Genomic DNA, 22,223 nt, shown 5'->3' on the forward strand with positions numbered 1-22,223 from the left:
CTTGACACAAACTGGTACGCCTGGCACCTACTACCATACCCCGTTCAAAGGCACTTAAATCTATTGTCTTGCCCATTCACCCTCTGAATGGCACACATACACGATCCATGTCTCAATTGTCTCAAGGCTAAAAATCCTTCAATAACCTGTCTCCTCCCCTTCATCTACACTGATTGAAGTGGATTTATTAACAAGTGACATAAATAAGAGATCATAGCTTTCACCTGGATTCACCTGGTCAGTCTATATGTCATGGAAAGAGCAGGTGTCCTTAATGTTTTGTATTCTCAGTGCAGTAGGTTCAGCCACGGTCCATATCTAGTCAAACAAGAATCCATATTCCCACTCATATTCTCACAAGCAAACCTATGGATGGGGTGCGGGGGTTATCTGGAGGTGGATTGGGTGGTTGGGCGAGAACTGAGAAGCACAGCTGAGGAGGACAGCATCCCAGCTTGCAGACGTCATACTGCCTCTCAAGGCAGGGAAGGGATATGGTTTCACTCCTACCACAAACATCACTCACCACTGTCATTTTCATATGGGGGAAAAAAAACACAAACAAAGATGGGATGGAAGAGGCATGAGAGACAGCTGTGGGCTTTTCACTGGCCCTGGAATATTTATTCTCAGTGTTGATGTTTGCAGCAGGGACACTTTTCTGCCATTTGCTTGGGGTGCTACTAATCGTAGACGGGGATGTATTGCACCTAAGGTTAGGTTTTAATTATAGACAAGGTTGAGATAAGTCATGCTGAAATGACTGTATCTGTGGTGTAGGCTTACCTGTTTAGGACACTTTTCCCAGGTCGGAAGGTATAGGTCTAGCCATAATCGTAGAAATCTCCCAAAAAATTAAGACATAATTTTTTGCCGCTTTGCTGCACGCCTGTCTGTGGTTCACACACCTGTATCTGTAGCGGTTAAGAACATTGGGCCAGTAACTGAAAGGTTGCTGGTTCAAATCCCCGAGGAGGCAAGGTGGAAAAGTCTGTTGTTCTGCCCTTGAGAAAGGCAGTTAACCCCCGAGAACTACTCCCCAGGTGCTGATAATGTGGATGTTGATTGTGAGGGGTTGGGTTAAATGTGGAAGACACATTTCGGTTGAATGCATTCAGTTGTGCAGCTGACTAGGTATCCCCACCATTAGCTAATGAGCCCTGTAAAATTGGCATGTCATGCTGCCACCAATGATTGGCTGCAACAGACAGGAAGTAATGTAAGCATGTGCATGCAAAACGAGGACACAACATTAGCACCTATGATTGATTTGGGAAGGGGGGATAAATTCTTAAAAAATGGTTTGAATAGGTTTCTTTCTTGTGCACTGCTCGGTAAATGACGCAGAATTAATATAGGCCTAAACTGTCTACCGATTATGGACAAAGGGTTGCTTTATGTGCTCGTGGGAAATGGTACACTGGGAAGTGGTAGCTAAGTCCACATGAATGTGTTCACGTGCCATTGAAGTCGTAACAATTCTTCATCCAATAAGATTTGAACTTGATAAGCTAGCTAACATTGCTTATATAACAAAGTTAGCTAATGTGCTTAATATTGACATAATGGTCAAACTAGCTGTGTTTTCCTTATTGATAATGTTGTAATTGTCAAAAACAGATTTGTCATCTTTTGGTTGAAAAGGTAAAAGGTCAGTGGTGAAACGTCGCAACTCGGATAACAAAAAGTTTTCCACTTGTAATTTCAACTTGGTGAGTTGTTCAAGCAGTATTCATGGATGCCAAGGGAAGCAAGGCTTCCCCCAACAACAAAAAAACAGGAAAAAAAGTAAAAACATAGAAAATAATGTATCTTTCGTCTCTCTGTCTCTCTCATAATTTTCCTTCAATTCAATTTGGTGGAAGCATCCGAGCATGCGAAACAGTGCCCCTCTGTCTCTGTATGTGTAGGCCATCTATTTGAGGCTGACTGGTCCAAAAGAGGATGACATTGTTGCCGACCATAGCATTGAATGCAAAAAAAGCCAGCAAGCATTTGGCCTCTTTGATAAAAAAAAGTATAAAATAATAGCCAATCAGCGTTGAGCTAAACTGAGTGAGCTCAACTGTGAATGGTTCTGGCAGACCAACAAACAAAAAAAGTCTCAAGGGAAGCAAGTTTGGATTTGGTGTCACTCCCATCATCACATCGAGAGCATGCGTCATTGACAGAAACAACTTGAATTGTTGCATCTCGTTGTGTTGTTGTCCTCCATTGGCCAGCTAGCTAAAATTGTCCCTTTCCTAAATTAGCCATGGATGGAGATAGGGATTTGGACTTGTGGTTTTACTTAATTCTCCATACTGGCCAATCATTATAACGGTGATTTTGATTCGACCATTAATTCATACTTTGTTATGCCCCTGGCCTGAGAGGATGGAAGTTCAATATGTAGCTAGATGAGAAAGGCTAATGTTAACTTGCTAACATTGCCCATGAAAGGAATTTAGGCTAGCGAGCATGTATTTTAGCCAGGAAACTTAAGAAAACTAAAAACAAAAGCGTGTACTGTATGACAGAGTGATAGTCTGTTTCGTCAACATGAAAGAGAGGAGGATGGCATTGGAGTTTCTCTACAAGTAGGGTGAGTCAATATGTTTTGTCTACTTGCATGAACTTGCACGCACACGCACACAGAAATCAGAAACACGGACACCCACATCATATTTAGCTGACGTTGATTGGACTAAATTGTTTTTGGTATTGTTTAGTTTTTAGTCACTGTATAAGTCTAAGCATAGGTGATTTGATGATGTTGAAGATGAAATTCTGCTGGAATAGTGGAGGCAGTTGTTTTCTTTGTGAATTGCGGTAACTCTCCGTGGTTCTATACTGAACAAAAAAATAAATGCAACATGTAAAGTGTTGGTCCCATGTTTCATGAGCTGAAATAAAAGATCCCAGAAATGTTCCATAAGCACTAAAAGTTTATTTCTTTAAAATGTTGTGCACAAATTTGTTTACATCCCTGTTCGTGAGCATTTCTCCTTTGCCAAGATAATTCATGCACCTGACATGTGTGGCATATCAAGAAGCTGATTAAACAGCATGATTATTACACAGCTGCACCTTGTGCTGGGGAAAATAAAAGGTCACTCTAAAATGTGCAGTTTTGTCACACAACACAATGCTACAGATGTCTAAAGTTTTGAGGGAGCATGCAATTGGCATGCTGACTGCAGGAATGTCCACCAGAGCTGTTGGCAGATAATTGAACATTCATTTCTCTACCACAAGCCGCCTCTAACGTCATTTTAGAGAATTTGGCAGTATGTCCAACCGGCCTCACAAACACAGACTACGTGTATGGTGTCATATCAGCGTTTTGCTGATGTCAAGGTTGTGAACAGAGTGCCCCACGGTAGCAGTAGGGTTATGGTACGGGCAGGTATAAGCTAAGGACAACAAACACAATAGCATTTTATCAATGTCAATTTGAATGCTCTTGCCATTCATCTGCCGCCATCACCTCATGTTTCAGCATGATAATGCACAGCCCCATGTCGCAAGGATCTGTACACAATTCCTGGAAGCTGAAAATGTCAGAGTTCTTCCATGACCTTCATACATACCAGACATGTCACCCATTGATCATGTTTAGGATGCTCTGGATCAAAGTATACAACAGTGTGTTTCAGTTCCCAACAATATCCAGCAACTTCGCACAGGCCACGATCAACAGCCTGATCAACTCTATGCGAAGGAGATGTGTCTGATCCATGCCCCTACCTTTTCTGGGTATCTGTGACCAACAGATGTATATCTGTATTCCTAGTCAAGTGAAATGCATAGATTAGGGCCTAATAAATATATTTAAATTCACTGATTTCCTTATATGAACTGTAACTCAGTGAAATCTTTGAAAATGTTGCATGTTGCATTAATCTTTTCGTTCATTGTAAATCAGTAGTTGTTTAGTGGTCTGAAAATGTTGGAAACATTAACTTGCTTTTCCATGCTGTAGGTCATAACTGTTCGTTACATGCAATATGCTTTATGGACTTCGCGTATTTAGACAGAGGTTGCTCTCCGGTTTTCTGATTAAATAAAGGTGTAGTTGAATTTATTCTGCCACTGTGTCTTCTTATTGTCTCGGCCTTCAGGCCTATGTTTCACGGTCGTAATGCATATGAATTAACTGATAGGTTATACAGAAAACAACGCAATTATCAAAACACATAGGTTGTAATGTGGCTTTTTCCCTGGCTTCCCAAGTGATTTTACCCACGCACCACTACTGCCTTCAAGTGAAATTTCCCACTTGGAACTATAGATGCAAACGATAACTCCGGTAGCATGTGCAAAAGCCTAGCCTACCTTCAGACCAAGGTAGGTCGTAGTGGTAACATTGTGGTCAACACAATATGATTTTGTTAGCATATTTAGCCCTGAGTGTCCACTTGTGGAAAATAATCCAACCGCACATTGACAATGGCCGGGATATATAAAAAAAGTTCCACACCACTTTTCAATTCACACCACTTTTGATTTAGTTTAATAAAATATATCGACGGAAAGCTTTATAAAGAGGGGCTAAGAGCTGTTACTTGGACCGATTTGCCACATTTGTCCATTTACGCACAATTTCTGTCCTTCGCAACCGAGTGCTGCAGCAGGCTCTTTGATGTTTTGACCAAATCAGATTCACGGAAATAACACGTCGCACCCGCTGGACAAAGATCAAGGCGCGCTCTTCACTTTCCTCTGGTATTTATTTAGCAAGCATGATAACACAATACTCCCTACAGACACAAGCAAAGGCTATTACATAAATGTAGCAGCCTATACACCTAAACATTAGCGACCTTACATGTATTGCGTGGAAGCGAGACAATATTTCAGTCTAATCAACTGTAGGCTAGCAGCTGCAAAGTCTAGCCTTCTATGCGCCCTGTCCTTCTGGCCTGAGTAAATTAAGCTGTAACGTTGTGTATGCTTACTTATAACCCATTTGTTTGTGAGAAAATCAGAATGGATCAAATTTGGTTTATAATTCAAACTTGGGCTGACTAGGCAATTAAGCTTTTTCTGTCCAAAATGATTAACTGGAATGAATCAATAAACACAATAGCTGACAGACTGTGAGTAAATGTTTTATTAGGCCTACAGTTGCATAGGGTAGGACTACACGATGCAAATCAGCATAAGGAAAGCTCCTTGTGTTTTATTGTCCAATCATGTTGCTTTCTCTGTGTACGTGTATAGGACCCCCACTAGTCCTTTAAAATACAATTCAGATATGAACACGTACAATGTTGCTGCAGTTTGACTGGGTTTTCATCCTCCCCAAAGCCAGGACTTTTCCCAGTTTTTTTTTTATTCTAACCCATGTGACCTGATTAAAAAACTCTGGTCCCATCACAGCCCATATTAAACATTTCCATCACAGCCCATATTAAACATTTCCATCACAGCCCATATTAAACATTTCCATCACTGCCCATATTAAACTTTTTTTTCTTTTTTTTACAAGAGATGAATCATGTCCTACCGCATAAGGCATTGCACTTTACGTGGTTAGGTTACCAGATCAAGAAAAACTACCGGCCCCATAATTGTTTTTTTCGCCACACCACTCTGTACCTGTGGTGCCACCTCTGTGCTCAATAGTTAGTCCTAAACTTTTTTTTAAATCTCCACAGTTGGTTTTGACTCGAGCGCTGTCATGTCTTTTGCCTCTCGTTTTTCAGCTATTTGTGTCAGACTGCTGATAGGCTACAATTAGCTTACACCTGCAAGTCATTTCGGTTAATGACGATTCCGTTGCCTTGTAGAGCCGCAACAGCCGATGGATGCTCCTTGTCCTTTTCCTATTAGTTCCTTTGGACTTTCAGTTTTGGAGAGGGATATTTTGTTGCCTGCAAATTGCTGGTAATTATACTGTTGGAATGAAAGCTTTATTTAACAAGCTACGTCCCAAATTACCTTTAATTGACATGGCCATTTTATAAAATCATTGTCAATGTTAAAATAGTACCCTCTATTGCTTTTCCAGATGTTTTAGGGTAAAATACATGACCCTTTCTTATGTGAGATGTTAGTTTTATTATTGCGGCGTAGAAGTCCCTTTTTTTTTACACTTTTGGCATATTTTGATATTAACTTTAATAATAATAATAATAATAGCCTACTACTACTACTACTACTACTAATAATAATAATATTAATAATAGTAATAATTATAAACTCATGCCTAACCGAAATTATGTCTTTGCATCAAATATTTAAATCACACACACACACATATTTATATATATATATATCTAATATGTGTGTGTGTATGTGTGGTTGAAATATTTGATGCAAAGACATAATTTCAGTAATGCACGAGTTTATAATTATTACTTATCAGGTGAAATGTAAACGTTTGAATTTAACTTAGATTGCTTTGTAACTCATGGGGACGGGCTTAGGCATTTTCATAGGCATGCTCAAACTCATTTCGTAAAAATAGATATTATTGCAGTGCATAGTTGACCACTGAGGATTTATTTGGAACTGAACTGCATACAAAATACAGATCCACATAGGCCTCCAAGCAAAATCCATGTAGTCATTTGTCCAATAAATTGTAAGGCAAAACCTCGGATGAAATCCAAACAAAAGACCTTTAAACGGCCATTTCAAAAACTGAAAAGTCTCTAATGTGATAGCTGGGGCTTGGAGCTATATTTAAAAGGGATAGGCTACGCGGTTCATGTACAAGAGGAGAGCGTACAGAATTCCATTCCATTGTCCCATATCCTATCACATCATTTGAGTTCTCGGCGTAGATTCCTGGTGATGGCTTGGGTACCAGTGTCCGAAATTGTTCATGTATCCACCGGAGTGCGCAGGCGTCCCCTTATTTGCCATGGAAACGTCCCAAAGTGGCGGCATCCCCGGGGAACACGGAGACCCGGATGACCCAGCGTGCAGATGCTCTCCCTCCGGTCCGCCCGTGCCATGCTTCATGATCTTCTTGTACTTGGAGCGTTTGTTCTGGAACCATATCTTAACCTGCAACAATAAATACAATTTAGTATATTAAGCCTGCAATTAGGCTATTATTGTAATCGTTACCATCATTGATAAGCTATTATTATTACTATTAGTCTACTCAGTACTCACTATAATAATAATAATAATAATAAATTATAATATCCATGGCCTCATTGTTGTTATTGTCAATATAATTGTTTTTGGATAATATTGTTATGCACCTTTGCCTGTTGCCAGCATGCTGGCAAATTGAGCGTTAAATTATTAAAATTATAACTGTAGGCTATATGACTGCATTGTTAGCGCCAAGGAATAACACAAATATTTTCCATATGAGAACAATACGTTGGACTAAAAACAGAACATTCACAAGAAAGTCAAAATAAAGCTGGTGGGTGGGTTCAGGTTGCCAGGAGAATTAATTGTAAACCCCACTACAGATCACTCAAGCAATACGTTTGGCATTCCTTCATTGCAGGCTTTTCCCCATTATACGAACAATACAGGGAATTTACAGAGATATTTTGATATGGAGAGAGCCTGTTGAGACGTTTATGTAACCGCAACACCCACAGCGTGGTAAAAGCAGCTCTAGTAAAATCTAATTATGAATTACAATTGATTGTGGAGATGAGTGGAAAACGCGGCTCAGATAGCCCACATTTCACAAAGGCTCGTAAATGGACCAAAATAAGAGATCTGCCCAAGAGTGTCACCCCAAACACGCTGATGACAGAATTATTGTTGTTGTGATGTCTTGAATTAATTACATTTACAGTTCATTCGGAAAGTATTCAGGCCCCTTCCCTTTTCCACATGTTGTTACTTTACAGCCTTATTCTAAAATTGTTTGAATTGTTTTTTTCCTCATCAATCTATACACGACACCCCATAATAATTTGGAAAGACACACACCTGTCTACATAAGGTCCCACAGTTGACAATGCATGTCAGAGCAAAAACCAAGCCATGAGGTCGAAGTAATTGTCAGTAGAGCTCCAAGACTGGATTGTGTCAAGGCACAGATCTGGGGAAGGGTACAAGAAAATGTCTGCAGCATTGAAAGTCTCAGAACACAGTGACCTCCATCAATGTTAAATGGAAGTTTGGAACCACCAAGACTCTTCCTAGAGCTGGTCGCATGGCCACACTGAGCAATCTGGGGAGAAGGGCCTTCGTCAGGGAGGTGACCAAGAACCCGACGGTCACTCTGACAGAGCTCCAGAGTTCCTCTGTGGAGATGAGAGAACCTTCCAGAAGGACAACCATCTCTGCAGCACTCCACCAATCAGGCCTTTATGGTAGAGTGGCCAGATGGAAGCAATTCCTTAGTAAAACACATATGACAGCCTGCTTGGAATTTTTCAAAAGACACCTAAAGATCTCTCAGACCATGAGAAACAAGATTCTCTGGTCTGATTAAACCAAGATTAAACTCTTTGGCCTGAATGCCAAGCGTCACATCTGGAGAAAACCTGGCACCACCACCAGCATGGAGGTAGCAGCATCATGTGGCAGGGACTGGGAGACTAGTCAGGATCAAGGGAAACATGAACGGAGCAAAGTACAGAGAGATCCCTGATGAAAATCTGCTCCAGAGCGTTCAGGACCTCAGACTGGGACGGTGGTTCACCTTCCAACAGGACAATGACCCTAAGCACACAGCCAAGACAACGCAGGAGTGGCTTCGGGGCAAGTCTCTGAATGTCTTTGAGTGGTCCAGCCAGAGCCCGGATTGAACCTAATCGAAAATCTCTGGAGAGACCTGAAAATAGCTGACAGATCTTGAGAGGATCTGCATAGAAGAATGGGAGAAAATGCCCAAATACAGGTGCGCCAAGCTTGTAGCGTATACACAAGAATACTCAAGGCTGTAATCACTGCCAAAGGTGCTTCAAAAAGTACTGAGTAAAGGGTCTGAATACTTATGAAAATGTGATATTTGGAATACATTTGCAAAATTTCTAAAAACCTGTTTTTGCTTTGTCATTATGGGGTACTGTGTGTAGATTCATGAGAGGGGAAAAACAATTGAATCCATTTTAGAATAAGGCTGTAACGTAACAAAATGTGGAAAAAGTCAAGGGATCTGAATACTTTCCAAATGCACTATTATTAAGGGGGACCTGCAGGTTTTCACTAACTTTCAGAGATGGGACCAAGTCACTACTATACGAGTCACAAGCAAGTCTCAAGTCATAATGTTTGAGTCTCAAGTCAAGTCCCAAGTAGAATGTGGTCAAGACTCGAGTCCAAGTCGGGCATTCTAAGACCAAAACAAGTCGAGATGAGTCACAAGTTTTAAAGTCAAGTAAAATATATATATACATGCCACAACCTGTTCAACTACAAATCTTTGTCTATTTATTGAGGCTACCAGACAGCTTTTTTCATTATTTTGTCTACAACATATTTTTATTAGCATATGTAATTGTAAAATATGGACCTTGTAGCTGTGGTAAGGGCATGAAATCAGCTGATGGCATGGCAGGTTGATGTGCTCAGAGTGTAGATTTATTAGGTCTTGGTGATCCAATGGTGAAAGTGCCATATCGTATAAAATATACAAGTAGATTTATCAAATATACACAGGCAACAGCCCAAAAGAAATAGCCTCTGTATCAGGCTTAACCTGTCCTATCTGAATAGACACCCCTTGAGAAACAAATCAAATCTGTCTAACAGGAGTAGGCCTACCTAATATAAACACTTAGCCCCCAGGACCATACAATTAGCCTACCCAATTGGCAAGAGGCTGAATGTATCTCGAGGGGGAAAGCATCCGAGCAAGCGAAACAGCACCCCTCTGTCTCTCTTACATGTAGGCCATCTATCTGATGTCTGTCTGGTCCAAACGAGTATGACATTGTTGCCGCCCGCAGCATTGAAGGCAAGGGAAGCCAGTGAGCATCTGGCCAATCAGCGGTGAGCTAAACTGAGCGAGTTCAACTGTGAATGGTCCTGGCGCACCAAAAGAAAGTGTCAAGGGAAGACAGCTATCAAATCCCATTGAGAGCATATGTCATTGACAGAAAAACTTGAATTGTTGTGTTGTTGTCCTTCGGTGGCCGGCTAGCTAAAATGGTCCCTTTCCTAAATTAGCTATGGATGGAGATATGGATTTGGACTTGTGGTTTTACTTAATTCTCCGTACTGGCCAATCATTATAATGGTCGATTCTGATCCGACCATTAATTCATACATTGTTGTGCCCCTGGCCTGAGAGGATGAAAATTCAATATGTAGCTAGATGTAGAAGGCTAATGTTAACTAGCTAACGATGCCCATGAATGGGTGTTAGGCTAGCGAGCATGCATTTTAGCCAGGTAGCCTAGGACAATAGACTGTTCCCTCAACATGAAAGAGAGGAGGATGGCATTGGCGTTTCTTTACAAGTAGGGTGAGTCAACATGTTTTTCAAGTTGGGGGGGTTGGCTTCCCCAGTGATTGCTGGGGTTCCCTACTGCCTGCTGGCCTGATTTCAATCCTCTCTTCGTACAATTTCACGTTTGCACTGCACCCGATCCTATAGCTGTACATCAAATCATCAATCTGTTCGCTTGCACACCTTGCCTGTGTTGATTGACAGTTTTCTAGTCCAATCAGAGTGCCGAGTGTGCGTTTCACTAGCCAATCTTTTGCAGTTTTTTTTTGCAAGGGCGATGCTGCGGCTATTTTCTCTGGCTACATGTAGCGTAATCCACGTAGAATCTGTGCCACAAAGTGAGTGGCAAAACATTACAAAACCTGTCCAGATAATTTCAAGTCATCAGTCTCAAGTCAAAGTCTAGTCCCGAGTCTTGAGGCTCCAAGTCCAAGTCAAGTCTCAAGTTATTTAATTTTCTTTCAAGTCAAGTCTCAAGCCATCAAATTTGTGACTCAAGTCAGACTCGACTCCAAGTTATGTGACTCGAGTAGTTCAAGTCATGTGACTCGAGTAGTCCAAGTCATGTAACTGAAGTCCACAACTCTGCTAACTTTTACGTTGTTTTCTCTGCCTTTAGCCTACACATGCTCAGTTCTGATGAACATGAAAAAAAAGAGTAGGGCCATGGTGAATAACCAACATATTTCACTCCCATAAACTCCCATAGGCCTAAACATAATAATGTGGGCACACCTAGAAGTGTTCAAATGGGTATATTAATAATAATTGTGAGTCACATTCAATGCCAGCAAGGGAATTAACAGTTCATGCAGATGTCACAAAAACCAAGTCTCACATAAATCATTTTCAATGACAGAATGCTAATATTGTCTTTCAAGTCTTAATGTCACATGCACAAGTACAGTGAAACGCCTCACTTGCAAACTCAAAACCCAACAATGGAATAGTCAATAATAATGTAATAATAGAAGAAGAAAAAAAAACACAAGAACCAAAAACACTGATATTCAAAAGGGGGACATCCTTAAATTAGCTGTTGAAACTATAACAAAGTGATTTCCCCACCCGTTTTGTTGAAAAGCTGAAGGATGGGGCTGGAGAAATGCAACCTCTATCAAATTCATAGACAGTGCAATGGGCGCAAAGATTGACCAATCATGATATCAACATTTGAACCATGTTCTGAGGCTAAATAGTGTTAGTTACATTTACTTTGTTTACAACCATTGGAGTAAAACAAGCTTATATTTTGGGTTCTTATGGGGTATGACTGTTTAACTAAGTTCATGAAGAATTTATGAGTTATATTCTTGAAGAATCAATAGGTACATATCATGAATTTATAAATCCAAAAGTGATATAGCGATTGCTGATTACCCCTTTAATGCCGAATTGGATTGAACTTTAAGTATGAATGAATTTCACCCTAACGTCAATCAACAGCATGCTAATGTAAGTAGCTGTTCCTATGATAATTGGAAGTATTGGTTTTAGATTTCAACAGCAACACTGACGCTGACAAGAGCTTTCAGTCTGAAATGTTTGGTAACTAGGTAGTTCAAGAAATCACGCCAGAAAATCCTGTCCCACATATCTAACTAAATCTCAGTGTGTGTACCGTACAACTTGGGGAAACCACTCCCCTTAGTTAAATGTGTGGTGACTGGCGAGCGGTGGTCAGTGTTTCTGGTGCAAAAAGGTCTAATCTGTCTAATCTGCCAGGTGGTTGCTGCTCATAGAAGGCCAGAAGACACGAGTGATTCCAACAAAGCAATGTTCGATCCCAATTATCTATACTTAGCTCCCTTATCAATATGACCCGTATCAATATGACCCTTATCAATATGACCCTCATCAATATGACCTTATCAATATGACCTTATCAATATGACCTTATCAATAGCTCCCTAATCAATAATTCCTGCTTCTGCCCAGGTAACATAATATCAGAGAGGTTCCGAGAAGTGCTTCTTCATATTTAGCATATACATACACTGAGTATACCAAACATTAAGAACCCCTTCCTAATATTGAATTGCCCTCCTTTTGCCCTCAGAACAGCCTCAATTCGTCGGGGCATGGACTCTACAAGGTGTCGAAAGCATTCGACAGGGACGTTGGCCTATGTTGACACCAATGCTTTCCTCAGTGTCAAGTTTGCTGTATGTCCTTTGGGTGGTGGACCATTCTTGATACACAGAACAGGTTTTCTTAATGTTTTGTATACTCAGTGTATAAAGGTGTCCTTTATATACTAGAAATATCATGTCTCTAAATTGATGCAACATTCAGATGCATGTATACACAATAATCTCTCCAACTATATTTGGAAAAGTATTGTTTTCAAGAAAAAAATTCCTGGCTTGATGTGATCTATATGTCGTTGAAACCGTAAAGTCAAGTGTCTGTGAATGGGAGGGTCACAATACTGTAGTTCTATATGTCTTTGAAACCGTAAAGTCAAGTGTCTGTGAAGGGTAGTTCACAATACTGTAGTTCTATATGTCTTTGAAACTGTAAAGTCAAGTGTCTGTGAATGGGAGGGTCACAATACTGTAGTTCTATATGTCTTTGAAACCGTAAAGTCAAGTGTCTGTGAATGGGAGGGTCACAATACTGTAGTTCTATATGTCTTTGAAACCGTAAAGTCAAGTGTCTGTGAATGGGAGGGTCACAATACTGTAGTTCTATATGTCTTTGAAACCGTAAAGTCAAGTGTCTGTGAATGGGAGGGTCACAATACTGTAGTTCTATATGTCTTTGAAACCGTAAAGTCAAGTGTCTGTGAAGGGGAGGGTCACAATACTGTAGTTCTATATGTCTTTGAAACCGTAAAGACAAGTGTCTGTGAATGGGAAGGTCACAATACTGTAGTTCTATATGTCAGTAAACTCTATAGTTGAGGGTGATTTCATCCATTTAAGGATTGCACATTAAACCAATTAATGTAATAGCACATCTGGCATAACCCAGCAGAAATTAGCTCCACAAAAACAAAAAGCCACAGTGTAATGCCATCCACTTGAAAAGGCTCTGGAGGACATTAGTTATCTGACACCCTCAGTTACAAAGATGTCAGCTGCTGATGTCATATGTATAAAGGGCTCATCTTGCAGAAAGTCCCCTGTTGACGCTTTCTCAGATATCTGTCGTGTAACACTTACATGGGATTACTAAGGCCCTCCTCTCTTAACAGCGCATCACGGCCTCTACAGGTTCAGAATGGTCTCTTACCACAGAGGATCAATGAATGCATTTCATATCCGTCCATACGCCAAAAACTATACTCCAATTGATGTATAGCAGCATTGAGAGTACATATTCCCTTTTGGATTCGCCAGTATGTCTTTTTTTAAGTCCCCAGGCAAACGTAGTGAGGGAGATCTCTAGATTTAAAGAAATATAGAATGATTACCTGGCTGAAAGCAATAAGCTCTCCCAAATAAAAAATGACATAGTCCTACCAAAGTCTGTACTTTCTCTGCAGTTATTTTTCTCTCGTTTTGGGAACCCCAAAACTTCATGGGACTCACAATATTTATATAAAACGTGGCGCGATAACTCGCTAAGCTCTCTTCCTCTATTCCTACTGACAGACAAAATGGCTGCGGTCGTTCCACCCCTCTCCCTTCTTCTTCCCTTGCCAGACAGAGATTGGTGAGAAGCGAGGAGTTAGTTGCAAAAGGAACCCATTGGCTGAGAGACTGAGGCCTTAATACTGAAGCAAGAGCTATATAGGCTAAAGGAGACCACTGAGCTCAGGGCCCGTATTCATTATTAAGCGTCTCAGAGTACAGGAGTGCTGATCTAGAATCAGGTTCCCCCCCTGTCCATAATCGTATTTATTATGATCTAAAAGGCTAAATGTATCCTAGATCAGCACTCCTACTCTGAGACTCGGGCCAGTAAGCCTAGACCTGGACTAAAAAGCATGCTCAATTGAGAATCACCATTGAAACTATTTTTTCTTTTAGTCCAGGACAACGCTTAACATGTGTCCAGGAAACCGGCCCATAGTGAATACAGGCCCAGATGAGTAAGTAAGTAATAGTAGGAGATGGATAACACAGTAGTAAGACAAGTAATACAGGACGGTGATACACCCTGCTCTTCTGCTGCCTCGCCTCCCTGCCAACAGGGAACTGCCATGCCAGCTGAAGCCAAGGGCATTCATGTTGCATTCAAATATTCATGAAAGTGTGTGTGCCACACACTGATGAGGGGAAACAATATCAGTTACAGGCCGTTAGAGTTGACTAACACCTCCATGAACATGGCAGGACATCACACTAAAGCAAGTTAATACCCCCGCACATTGACACATTGACTCTGTACCGCTACCCCCTGTATATAGCCCTGCTATAGTTATAGTTATTTACTGCTGCTCTTTAATTATTTGTTATTCTTATCTCTTACTTTTTTTATGGGATCTTCTTAAAACTGCATTGTTGGTTAATGGCTTGTAAGTAAGTATTTCACTGTAAGGTCTACTACACCTGTTGTATTCAAGCGCATGTGACAAATAAAAATGGATTTGATTTGACCTCGGAACCTAATGTTCCAGTGTTTTCTCCTCTTTGCTAAATAATAAAGCATCGAAAGCGTCAACACTTCAACTACTTTGAGTGGGAATTCTCAAAGCCTTAAATTTACATACCTCCATAACATTAGGCTCCAGTGTCATTTTTGATGAGACATTTGGCCTTTATTAACAGTATCTAACATGGCACTTATGCATATAGTGTTGTAGCCCAGATGCAAAGAATAGGTGTGCCTTTGAGAATGGGTACGCACAGCATTTTGACTAAACTTCTCACCACCTTGTGAGATGAGACGCTTACAAAAGAGGGACATGTTGCCCGACTCAAGTAAACAAGAGGCTATAGGAATTGTTCACTTTGTGAACCCTTTGCGTAATGCGTGCACATGTATTCCAGTCAAACTATTGAGACCTATACAGACCACATAAAAATAAAAAAATACTTCCACCAAAATTGTTGTGTTGAAGAGTCTCTTGTAATAAACACCTTATTGAACAATTATATCAGTAAAAATAACTGAAATAGACTATTAAAATGGGCCCAAAATAGAGAAATATGTACCTGTGTTTGAGTTAGTCCCAATTTTGCCGCCAAATCGGCACGCTCAGGGAGCGCGAGGTATTGGGTTTGCTGGAATCTCTGGTTGAGCGCCTGCAGTTGTAAGCTTGAGTAGATGGTCCGAGGTTTTCGGATCTTCTTCCCTTTTCCGTTCAGTCGAATTTCTCCATTCTCGATCACCGTGGTCGGCTTCTCAAGCTCTTCAAAGGGATGAAGAAGAAAAAGTTGTATTTCATTTCACTGGGAAGTCCAATTGAGGTCAGAAATGTTGGAAAAATAATAACAATATTAACAACAACACCATCAATAATAATAATAATGATCATCATAATAATCATACATTTACTGAATAATACATGTTTAATTTAAGCCATTTAATTTGCCCTCAAAGGGCAAGAGCTCAACTTTTCTTTTCTACCTCATGTTGCAAAAGAGGTCATTGAGCATGAGGAATATAATGACTGCATAGTGCTCCCCATTATCCCCATTGTTATGAAGATTGCACATACCAACTAGTGCTTAGGGAAACAGCTGCGTTAGGCCCCACAAGGTGTTCATAGTAACATGACACTGTATGAATCCATCCTTATAATACAACCAGTGTAATAGCGTTAGGAGATTGATCTTTCATCTACTTTACTTTTTGTTTTACAGGGGCATAAGATTTAGATTTGATTTGCTAAGTTGAACAATAATTGCAGAGAATTTCGGTAGGTGGTAGGTAGTCCAGCGGCTAAGGGAGTTGGACCTGTGGCCGAAAGACGGCCGGTTTGAATCCCGGGCCAGGCGTTGGAAAAATGTATCTGGCAAGTGGAGTGCTGCTGGGTTCACATCCTTAAGACATTTCCCTATTGTTGAGTGGCTTGGGCCCTTGAACAAGGCCCTTAACCCCACAACATACAGGGGTGACCCGGTACTCGTCTCAACTGTATGTGTGATTTGTCCGGTGCTTGTCTCAACTGTATGTGTGATTTGTGCTGTCTGGGGCAGTTGAGAATGAGCAGAAGACATATTTCTGCTGTTTGCTGTAACTAATGGGAAATAAAGTTGTATTGTATTGTTGAGTTAAATAAGTTGCACTGGAAATGTTGAATCTTGATTGTCCCTTTTCTATTCTAAGCCTGCCATTCAAATAGCGAATAATAAACAAACTCATAGGCCTTACATCATATGCTACTGCACAGCCAATTCTCCAGTGTTAAATCAACACTGGTCTAGTGTCTATACAGGCCCACACTTTTCAGTGAAAAATTAACAACTGTATTTGTTAGTGACAGAGACATGGTTGTTGTTGCAGTCTTTTTGTTTTTGTTCTGTGGCCTTCACCAAAGAAGATCCGAAGCGAATATGATTCAAATGTCATTCTTCAACTAAATACAAGTATTTAATAAGGACTTATTTTGGGGGCTTAATTTTGCCTTATTACAGTGGCCTGAAACTCGTGGTTTGCAGGCCTGCGAGTCACTTTATAATGGCTTGCAAAGTGATGTGTAATTCCTATTGTAATCGAACCAGAGTGGGGATAGCCATCATTTTTTTTTTTTATTAACCCGCAACCTGCATTTAGAATGATGACTGCTAGGTCAGGTAGAAGAAGATATAAGACTACCTAAACCATATAAACTGGAACAACCATTTCAGTAACTGGTGAAAAAAGTCCAAGTAACAGATTTGATTCGTTTTGGAATGTTGTATTTATATTTCAGTAGCATAAGATTAATTCATCAATCAATGTACATGCAAACACATAGATATTAAAACAAACTATTCTAAAAAAAATCTACCTGCAATACAGCATGCTGGGAAATATAACACTGATGGGTGTGGTTTTGGTTTAACAGTGGTTATTAACTCCAACACTTTTACACCAATGAGTGTTGATTTAACACCTGAATCAACACTAGAAATGTTATACTGAAAAATCAACACTATAGGTAACACTGGCCAATTTGCTGTGTGACTGTGCAGAAACTGTTATTTTGTTTTGGTCCACCAGCTTCAAACAGCTGTAAAACTGTATTTTTTGTTCTTGAAAATATATTTCAGTTTGACAACAGATGCCACTCCAGGTGAGAAATCAATAGGTGAATATCACAGACAATCACAACATAAGTAATGCTGTGAAACAATATTATTCCACTATTAGCGACAGATATATTATGGACATTTTCTGAAATTACAATGCGAAAAAAAAAAAAATAGCACCTTTAAAACCACTAAAACTAATATTGGCCTGCTAATAGCGTTCCAAAAATAATTGCAACATACAAATGGTCATCATTGATGATATAACATTTGTTGCTATTGTTTCCGTTATTATTATTAGGCCATTATCTTGTTATTGGTAGGAATTAAAATCATAATTTCATGGTTATATTATCATAATAATAATAATACATTGTTCAGAGCTAAGACCGGTTTTTAATGAGAACTAAGAATAACATAATGAATCTGTTAATGCTCAAGAGTACTGCAATGTTTATATTATCAAGGGCCTTAAATACTTCTTGACTTTCCAACATGCCCATCACACGAAATGCCTGTAAGATAGCCACACAAACCCTTTCCTAATACGCGGGTGAAAAGTTTTACTTTTCAATGTCTGGAGAGAGTTGATAAACTTGGCAATTGCCAACCGTGCAGTGGAGATATCACAGTCAGTCAACGATAGATGGATGACATTCCCTGCCGATCATCAGGTTTTTGATGTTGTGTAAATATAAATAGACTGCTAAACCCCTAAGCGAACTCACTCATCATAATTGCATTTTTTGGGGGAGAGGAGTAGGCCTATTGGTTGGTATTCCTATCTGAATGTCTTCGAGCTTTTAGTCCCAAACAGATTCACACTCCAAATAGGACTAGCCATTATAAACAATTTGATTTTAAGTAAAAACCTAGAGACCGGGTTATTTTGGTCATTGACAGTAGGCTACGTGGAATTAATACTGTATGCATTTTGTTTTACGTTTTAATCAAAATTACGAGGTATAACGATGTGGCTCTTTCGTGTAGTCCTATGCGGGTATCTGTATGCTAAAATATCAATGAAGTAATGTAGGATCACAAAAGCAATAACGTCATCAAAGACAAATGGTTTTCAGATTACATGTTTTGTCTGGACCCTGTGCTTTGTGGGAGACCACAGGACAAAATGTAAAGTGGCTCGGTTTTTTTCCCTCCCATGTCGGCTGCATGTGTATCATCATAGAGAGTAAGCTAGGCTAATTACTGTGCTAATCAACCTACCTGTCTCGCGGCCCAATAATATAAATGCAAATTGACCAGTAGTAAGTAGTCTAGCCTTAGGTCTAATCATCCGTCCTAATATCGGATTAGACTAATAATTGCAATGGCGAAATAGGCTACATATAGCCCTAGGTATTGTGAAATCGTATGAAAATAGATTCTCATATCAATTTGAGACGACAACAGTACCTTGCTTTATCCGTGCATACATCTCGAGGTTCAGTAGCCTGTCAACTATTGAACGTTAAAAATATGTATTATATTCAATCGTGCTCAGGTGTTATAGACTACATATGTGACATGGGAACATCCTATTTATTGATAACACCTTTAGGTCCGAGCACTGTTTGCGTAATGCTGCTTGCTATATGTTAGGAATTCCCTATATTTCATTAGTGGTTTATTTGCAGGTTTATGATTGGGTTTAGGTAGGCTATATAAGTGCCCGATTCTAATTTTAGAAGTCAATCGCGTTCGTATAGCCTTCGTCACTGTAACCACATTTTGAAAATGGCAACAAACATTGAACTAACTCCAAAATGTCAACACGGATGTTTTTAAAAACGTACCTGTTTCCTCTATTCTCGTGTGTCCCAGACCGTTGTTGTGGCTACTGTGCTGGTATGGCAGGTAGGCACTTGGGTGGTGTGCGCTTACGGTGCTGTGGTAAGGATAGGCTAGCGGGCGGCCATAAGATGACGCACTCGAAGAAAAGGGACTATCGTGCTGCGAGGGTCCGACGGGATGCAAGCCGTGCACTGGATAGTGGTTGTGGGACAAGCTGGGGGAGTGCTGCTGGTGGCCGGGATAGCCGTGTCCGAACTCCAGAAATGCCGATTTGGAGGGATCAGAAGCAACCAGACTGTCCGACAATGAACTCATAGTCATCATTGAGCGGGGGTCCATAAACTCGAGGCGCAGTTAAGGGCACCATAGAGTGCTACAGATGGGACCGATGCATATCCACTGAGTAGGCAAGTTATGCTACCTAAAAAAACAAAACCAATACTAATAGCACGAAGCGAATAGGTTATTTCCTAAATCCTTCCGTTTGTCTCCAAATTCTAAATTACGCAGTCCCTTTATTTTATCGTCTCTAAAAAGAGAACAGGAAAACCTGCACTGTTTCTCAGATCACTTTGTGCATATGGTTTAGACTTGTTGCTACCTCGCTTGGCATACACAAGCGCGCCTGCTCATTGGTTGCGGTGGCTAATCATGTCATCCTGCCTCGAGGCCAAACCATATTTAACTTGATTAATACAAGCTACATGTAGTCGGTCTTCCAGTTTGGGCAGCAGTGACATGTCAATGCAGCAGAATTTGGAAACCATTTATGCTAAATGAGAAGATAGGCCTACTGTAACAGATATTAACTAGGCTAATTTAATGTCAAGCATGTTTAGATTTTGTTATGTAGCCTTTTAGCGTTTGCAAAGATGGTCAACAAACTTGACAACTTGCCAGTGATGTTTTTACGTGAGGACAAATCTTTTGCGCACAAGTTATGCCATAGGATAATCAATTATTATATATGTACACAGGCCTAATTAATACGTGATACACATAGCTACATTACAAGACATACATTACATTTCCATCTGGCGCAAATGCGTGATTTAACCTACGCATGACTAGATTCAAGCGAGGGCACAGAAGCCCAACATAGTGGCTATTATACTGTTGTAAATTTGACTTTATCAAAACGCTCAGATGCATCAAGATAAAACAGAACACGCACGCACACACATGCACCCCCCCAAAAAAAAATGCAACAAATGGGAAACTCTTCTTTAGGACTTTCTACTTGGTGAGAGGACGAGTTGTAATTACTGATAGTTTCTGGAGAAGGAGGGGAGGCTGCCCCTAGCTATCAATCTTGTCCGTGATGAAAGAAGACGTTCACATTCAACTGCAAACCATTACATAGTCGGTCATGTGTAATCTATGTCTGTAGGTTGCAGACAGATGGGTGACAATAAATATCAACTTGAATGCACGCCGGCCCGGGCCCAGCGCATGACAGATGTGGCGCCGAAGACGCTCGAAATCATTAGGCCTAAATGGCACATTTAGAGTCGTCACTTTATGTAATTCAGTCACAAGTCTAAATGTCACAGGTTGCTGTTAACCTGTAGGCATAGAGCCTATGCCAGAGCTCTAGCCGATGCCACTTTGGTAACAATTGAGCAACGCGCGGAAGATAACGTTTCAGGACTGAGACTCCCTGAATAATTATGATAGCCTAACTATTAGGTCTACACACTAGTCTACACAGTAATACTAAAACAAAAATAATACTGTTGTCGTTATGGTGAAACATTCATCCTCATATAGTAGGCCATGTAATCATGTTCCAACGCCTGCTATTCGGTGGAATTAAATTGGCCTATCCCATAATAATGGCTTATATTTATTTCAAATAATATTGAAAACATTTATTCTATAACGAATTGTATTTCATTTTTGTTTTTAATAAAAAAATTATTAACTTGGCAAGTCAGAACAAATTCTTATTTACAAAAGGCCTCCTGCGGGGACAGGGCTGGTATTAAGAAAATACATTTAAAAAGTTATATAGGACAAACACACATCACGACAAGAGAGACAACACAACACTACATAAAGATAGACCGAAGACAACATAGCATGGCAGCAACACATGACAACACAGCATGGAAGCAACTTAACATGACAACAACTTGGTAGCAACACAACATGGTAGCAGCACAAAACATGGTACAAACATTATTGGGCACAGACAACAGCACAAAGGGCAAGAAGGTAGAGACAACAATACATCACGCAAAGCAGCCTCATCTGTCAGTAAGAGTGTCCGTGATTGAGTCTTTGAATTAAGAGATTGAGATAAAACTGTCCAGTTTGAGCGTTTGTTGCAGCTCGTCCCAGTCGCTAGCTGCAGCGAACTCAAAAAGACGAGTGACCCAGGGATGTGTGTGCTTTGGGGACAATTAACAGAATGTGACTGGCAGAACGGGTGTTGTATGTGGAATATGAGGGCTGCGGTAGATATCTCAGATAGGGGGGAGTGAAGCCTGAGGGTTAAATAAGCATCAACCAGTGGGTCTTGCGACGGGTATATAGAGATTACCAGTTTACAGAGGAGTATAGAGTGCAGTGATGTGTCCTGGTGGCACATTGGTGCATTGGCACATTGGTGCATTGGAGCATTGGTGACAAATCTGATGGCCGAATGGTAAAGAACATCTAGCCAAATGTCGGCATATTACTTGGTTCACCATATTCATATTTGTGTAACACAATCATCAAGTTTTGAAAATGCAAAAAGGCAACAACAGTATTGTATGATAACACGTCAGGTGCCTACCTGTTTTAGGAGGATACAAATGCAGTGTAGGCTTAAGGTGCGTGATGGCAAAATAATTACAGAGGTTAAATTAAGTCACACAACAGAAAAAAAGCAACGAACTAAAACACTTTGAAGTGAAAACAAATCAAAATTTCCACTTGGCTGGCAAGGGGCC

The 22,223-nt window shown here is 40.3% G+C and overlaps 1 protein-coding gene across 1 annotated transcript; it reads right to left on the reverse strand.

Annotated features, from left to right (window-relative positions):
- Positions 1-5,077: 5,077 nt before the first annotated feature.
- On the reverse strand, positions 5,078-19,876 carry LOC112258436 (homeobox protein Dlx4a). Its single transcript, XM_024432799.2, has 3 exons — positions 19,287-19,876; positions 15,472-15,668; positions 5,078-6,999 (listed from the first exon to the last, which is right to left on the reverse strand). Exons 1-3 carry the CDS (start codon positions 19,621-19,623, stop codon positions 6,748-6,750), a joined length of 786 nt encoding a protein of 261 aa, XP_024288567.1. The 5' UTR covers positions 19,624-19,876; the 3' UTR covers positions 5,078-6,747.
- Between the last annotated feature and the right edge of the window lie 2,347 nt (positions 19,877-22,223).

Source organism: Oncorhynchus tshawytscha, linkage group LG09 (genome assembly GCF_018296145.1).
Source record: "Oncorhynchus tshawytscha isolate Ot180627B linkage group LG09, Otsh_v2.0, whole genome shotgun sequence".
In the NCBI taxonomy this organism is placed as follows: domain Eukaryota; kingdom Metazoa; phylum Chordata; class Actinopteri; order Salmoniformes; family Salmonidae; genus Oncorhynchus; species Oncorhynchus tshawytscha.

Bases quoted from the DNA above. Each gene is read 5' to 3' on its own strand.
- LOC112258436 (XM_024432799.2), bottom strand. From the start codon at position 19,623: ATGGACCCCCGCTCAATGATGACTATGAGTTCATTGTCGGACAGTCTG. The intron at 15,669-19,286 runs GTACGTTTTTAA...ATCCCTTTGAAG, and splicing joins CACGAGAATAGAGGAAACAG to AGCTTGAGAAGCCGACCACG. The intron at 7,000-15,471 runs GTACATATTTCT...TTATTGTTGCAG, and splicing joins TGGGACTAACTCAAACACAG to GTTAAGATATGGTTCCAGAA.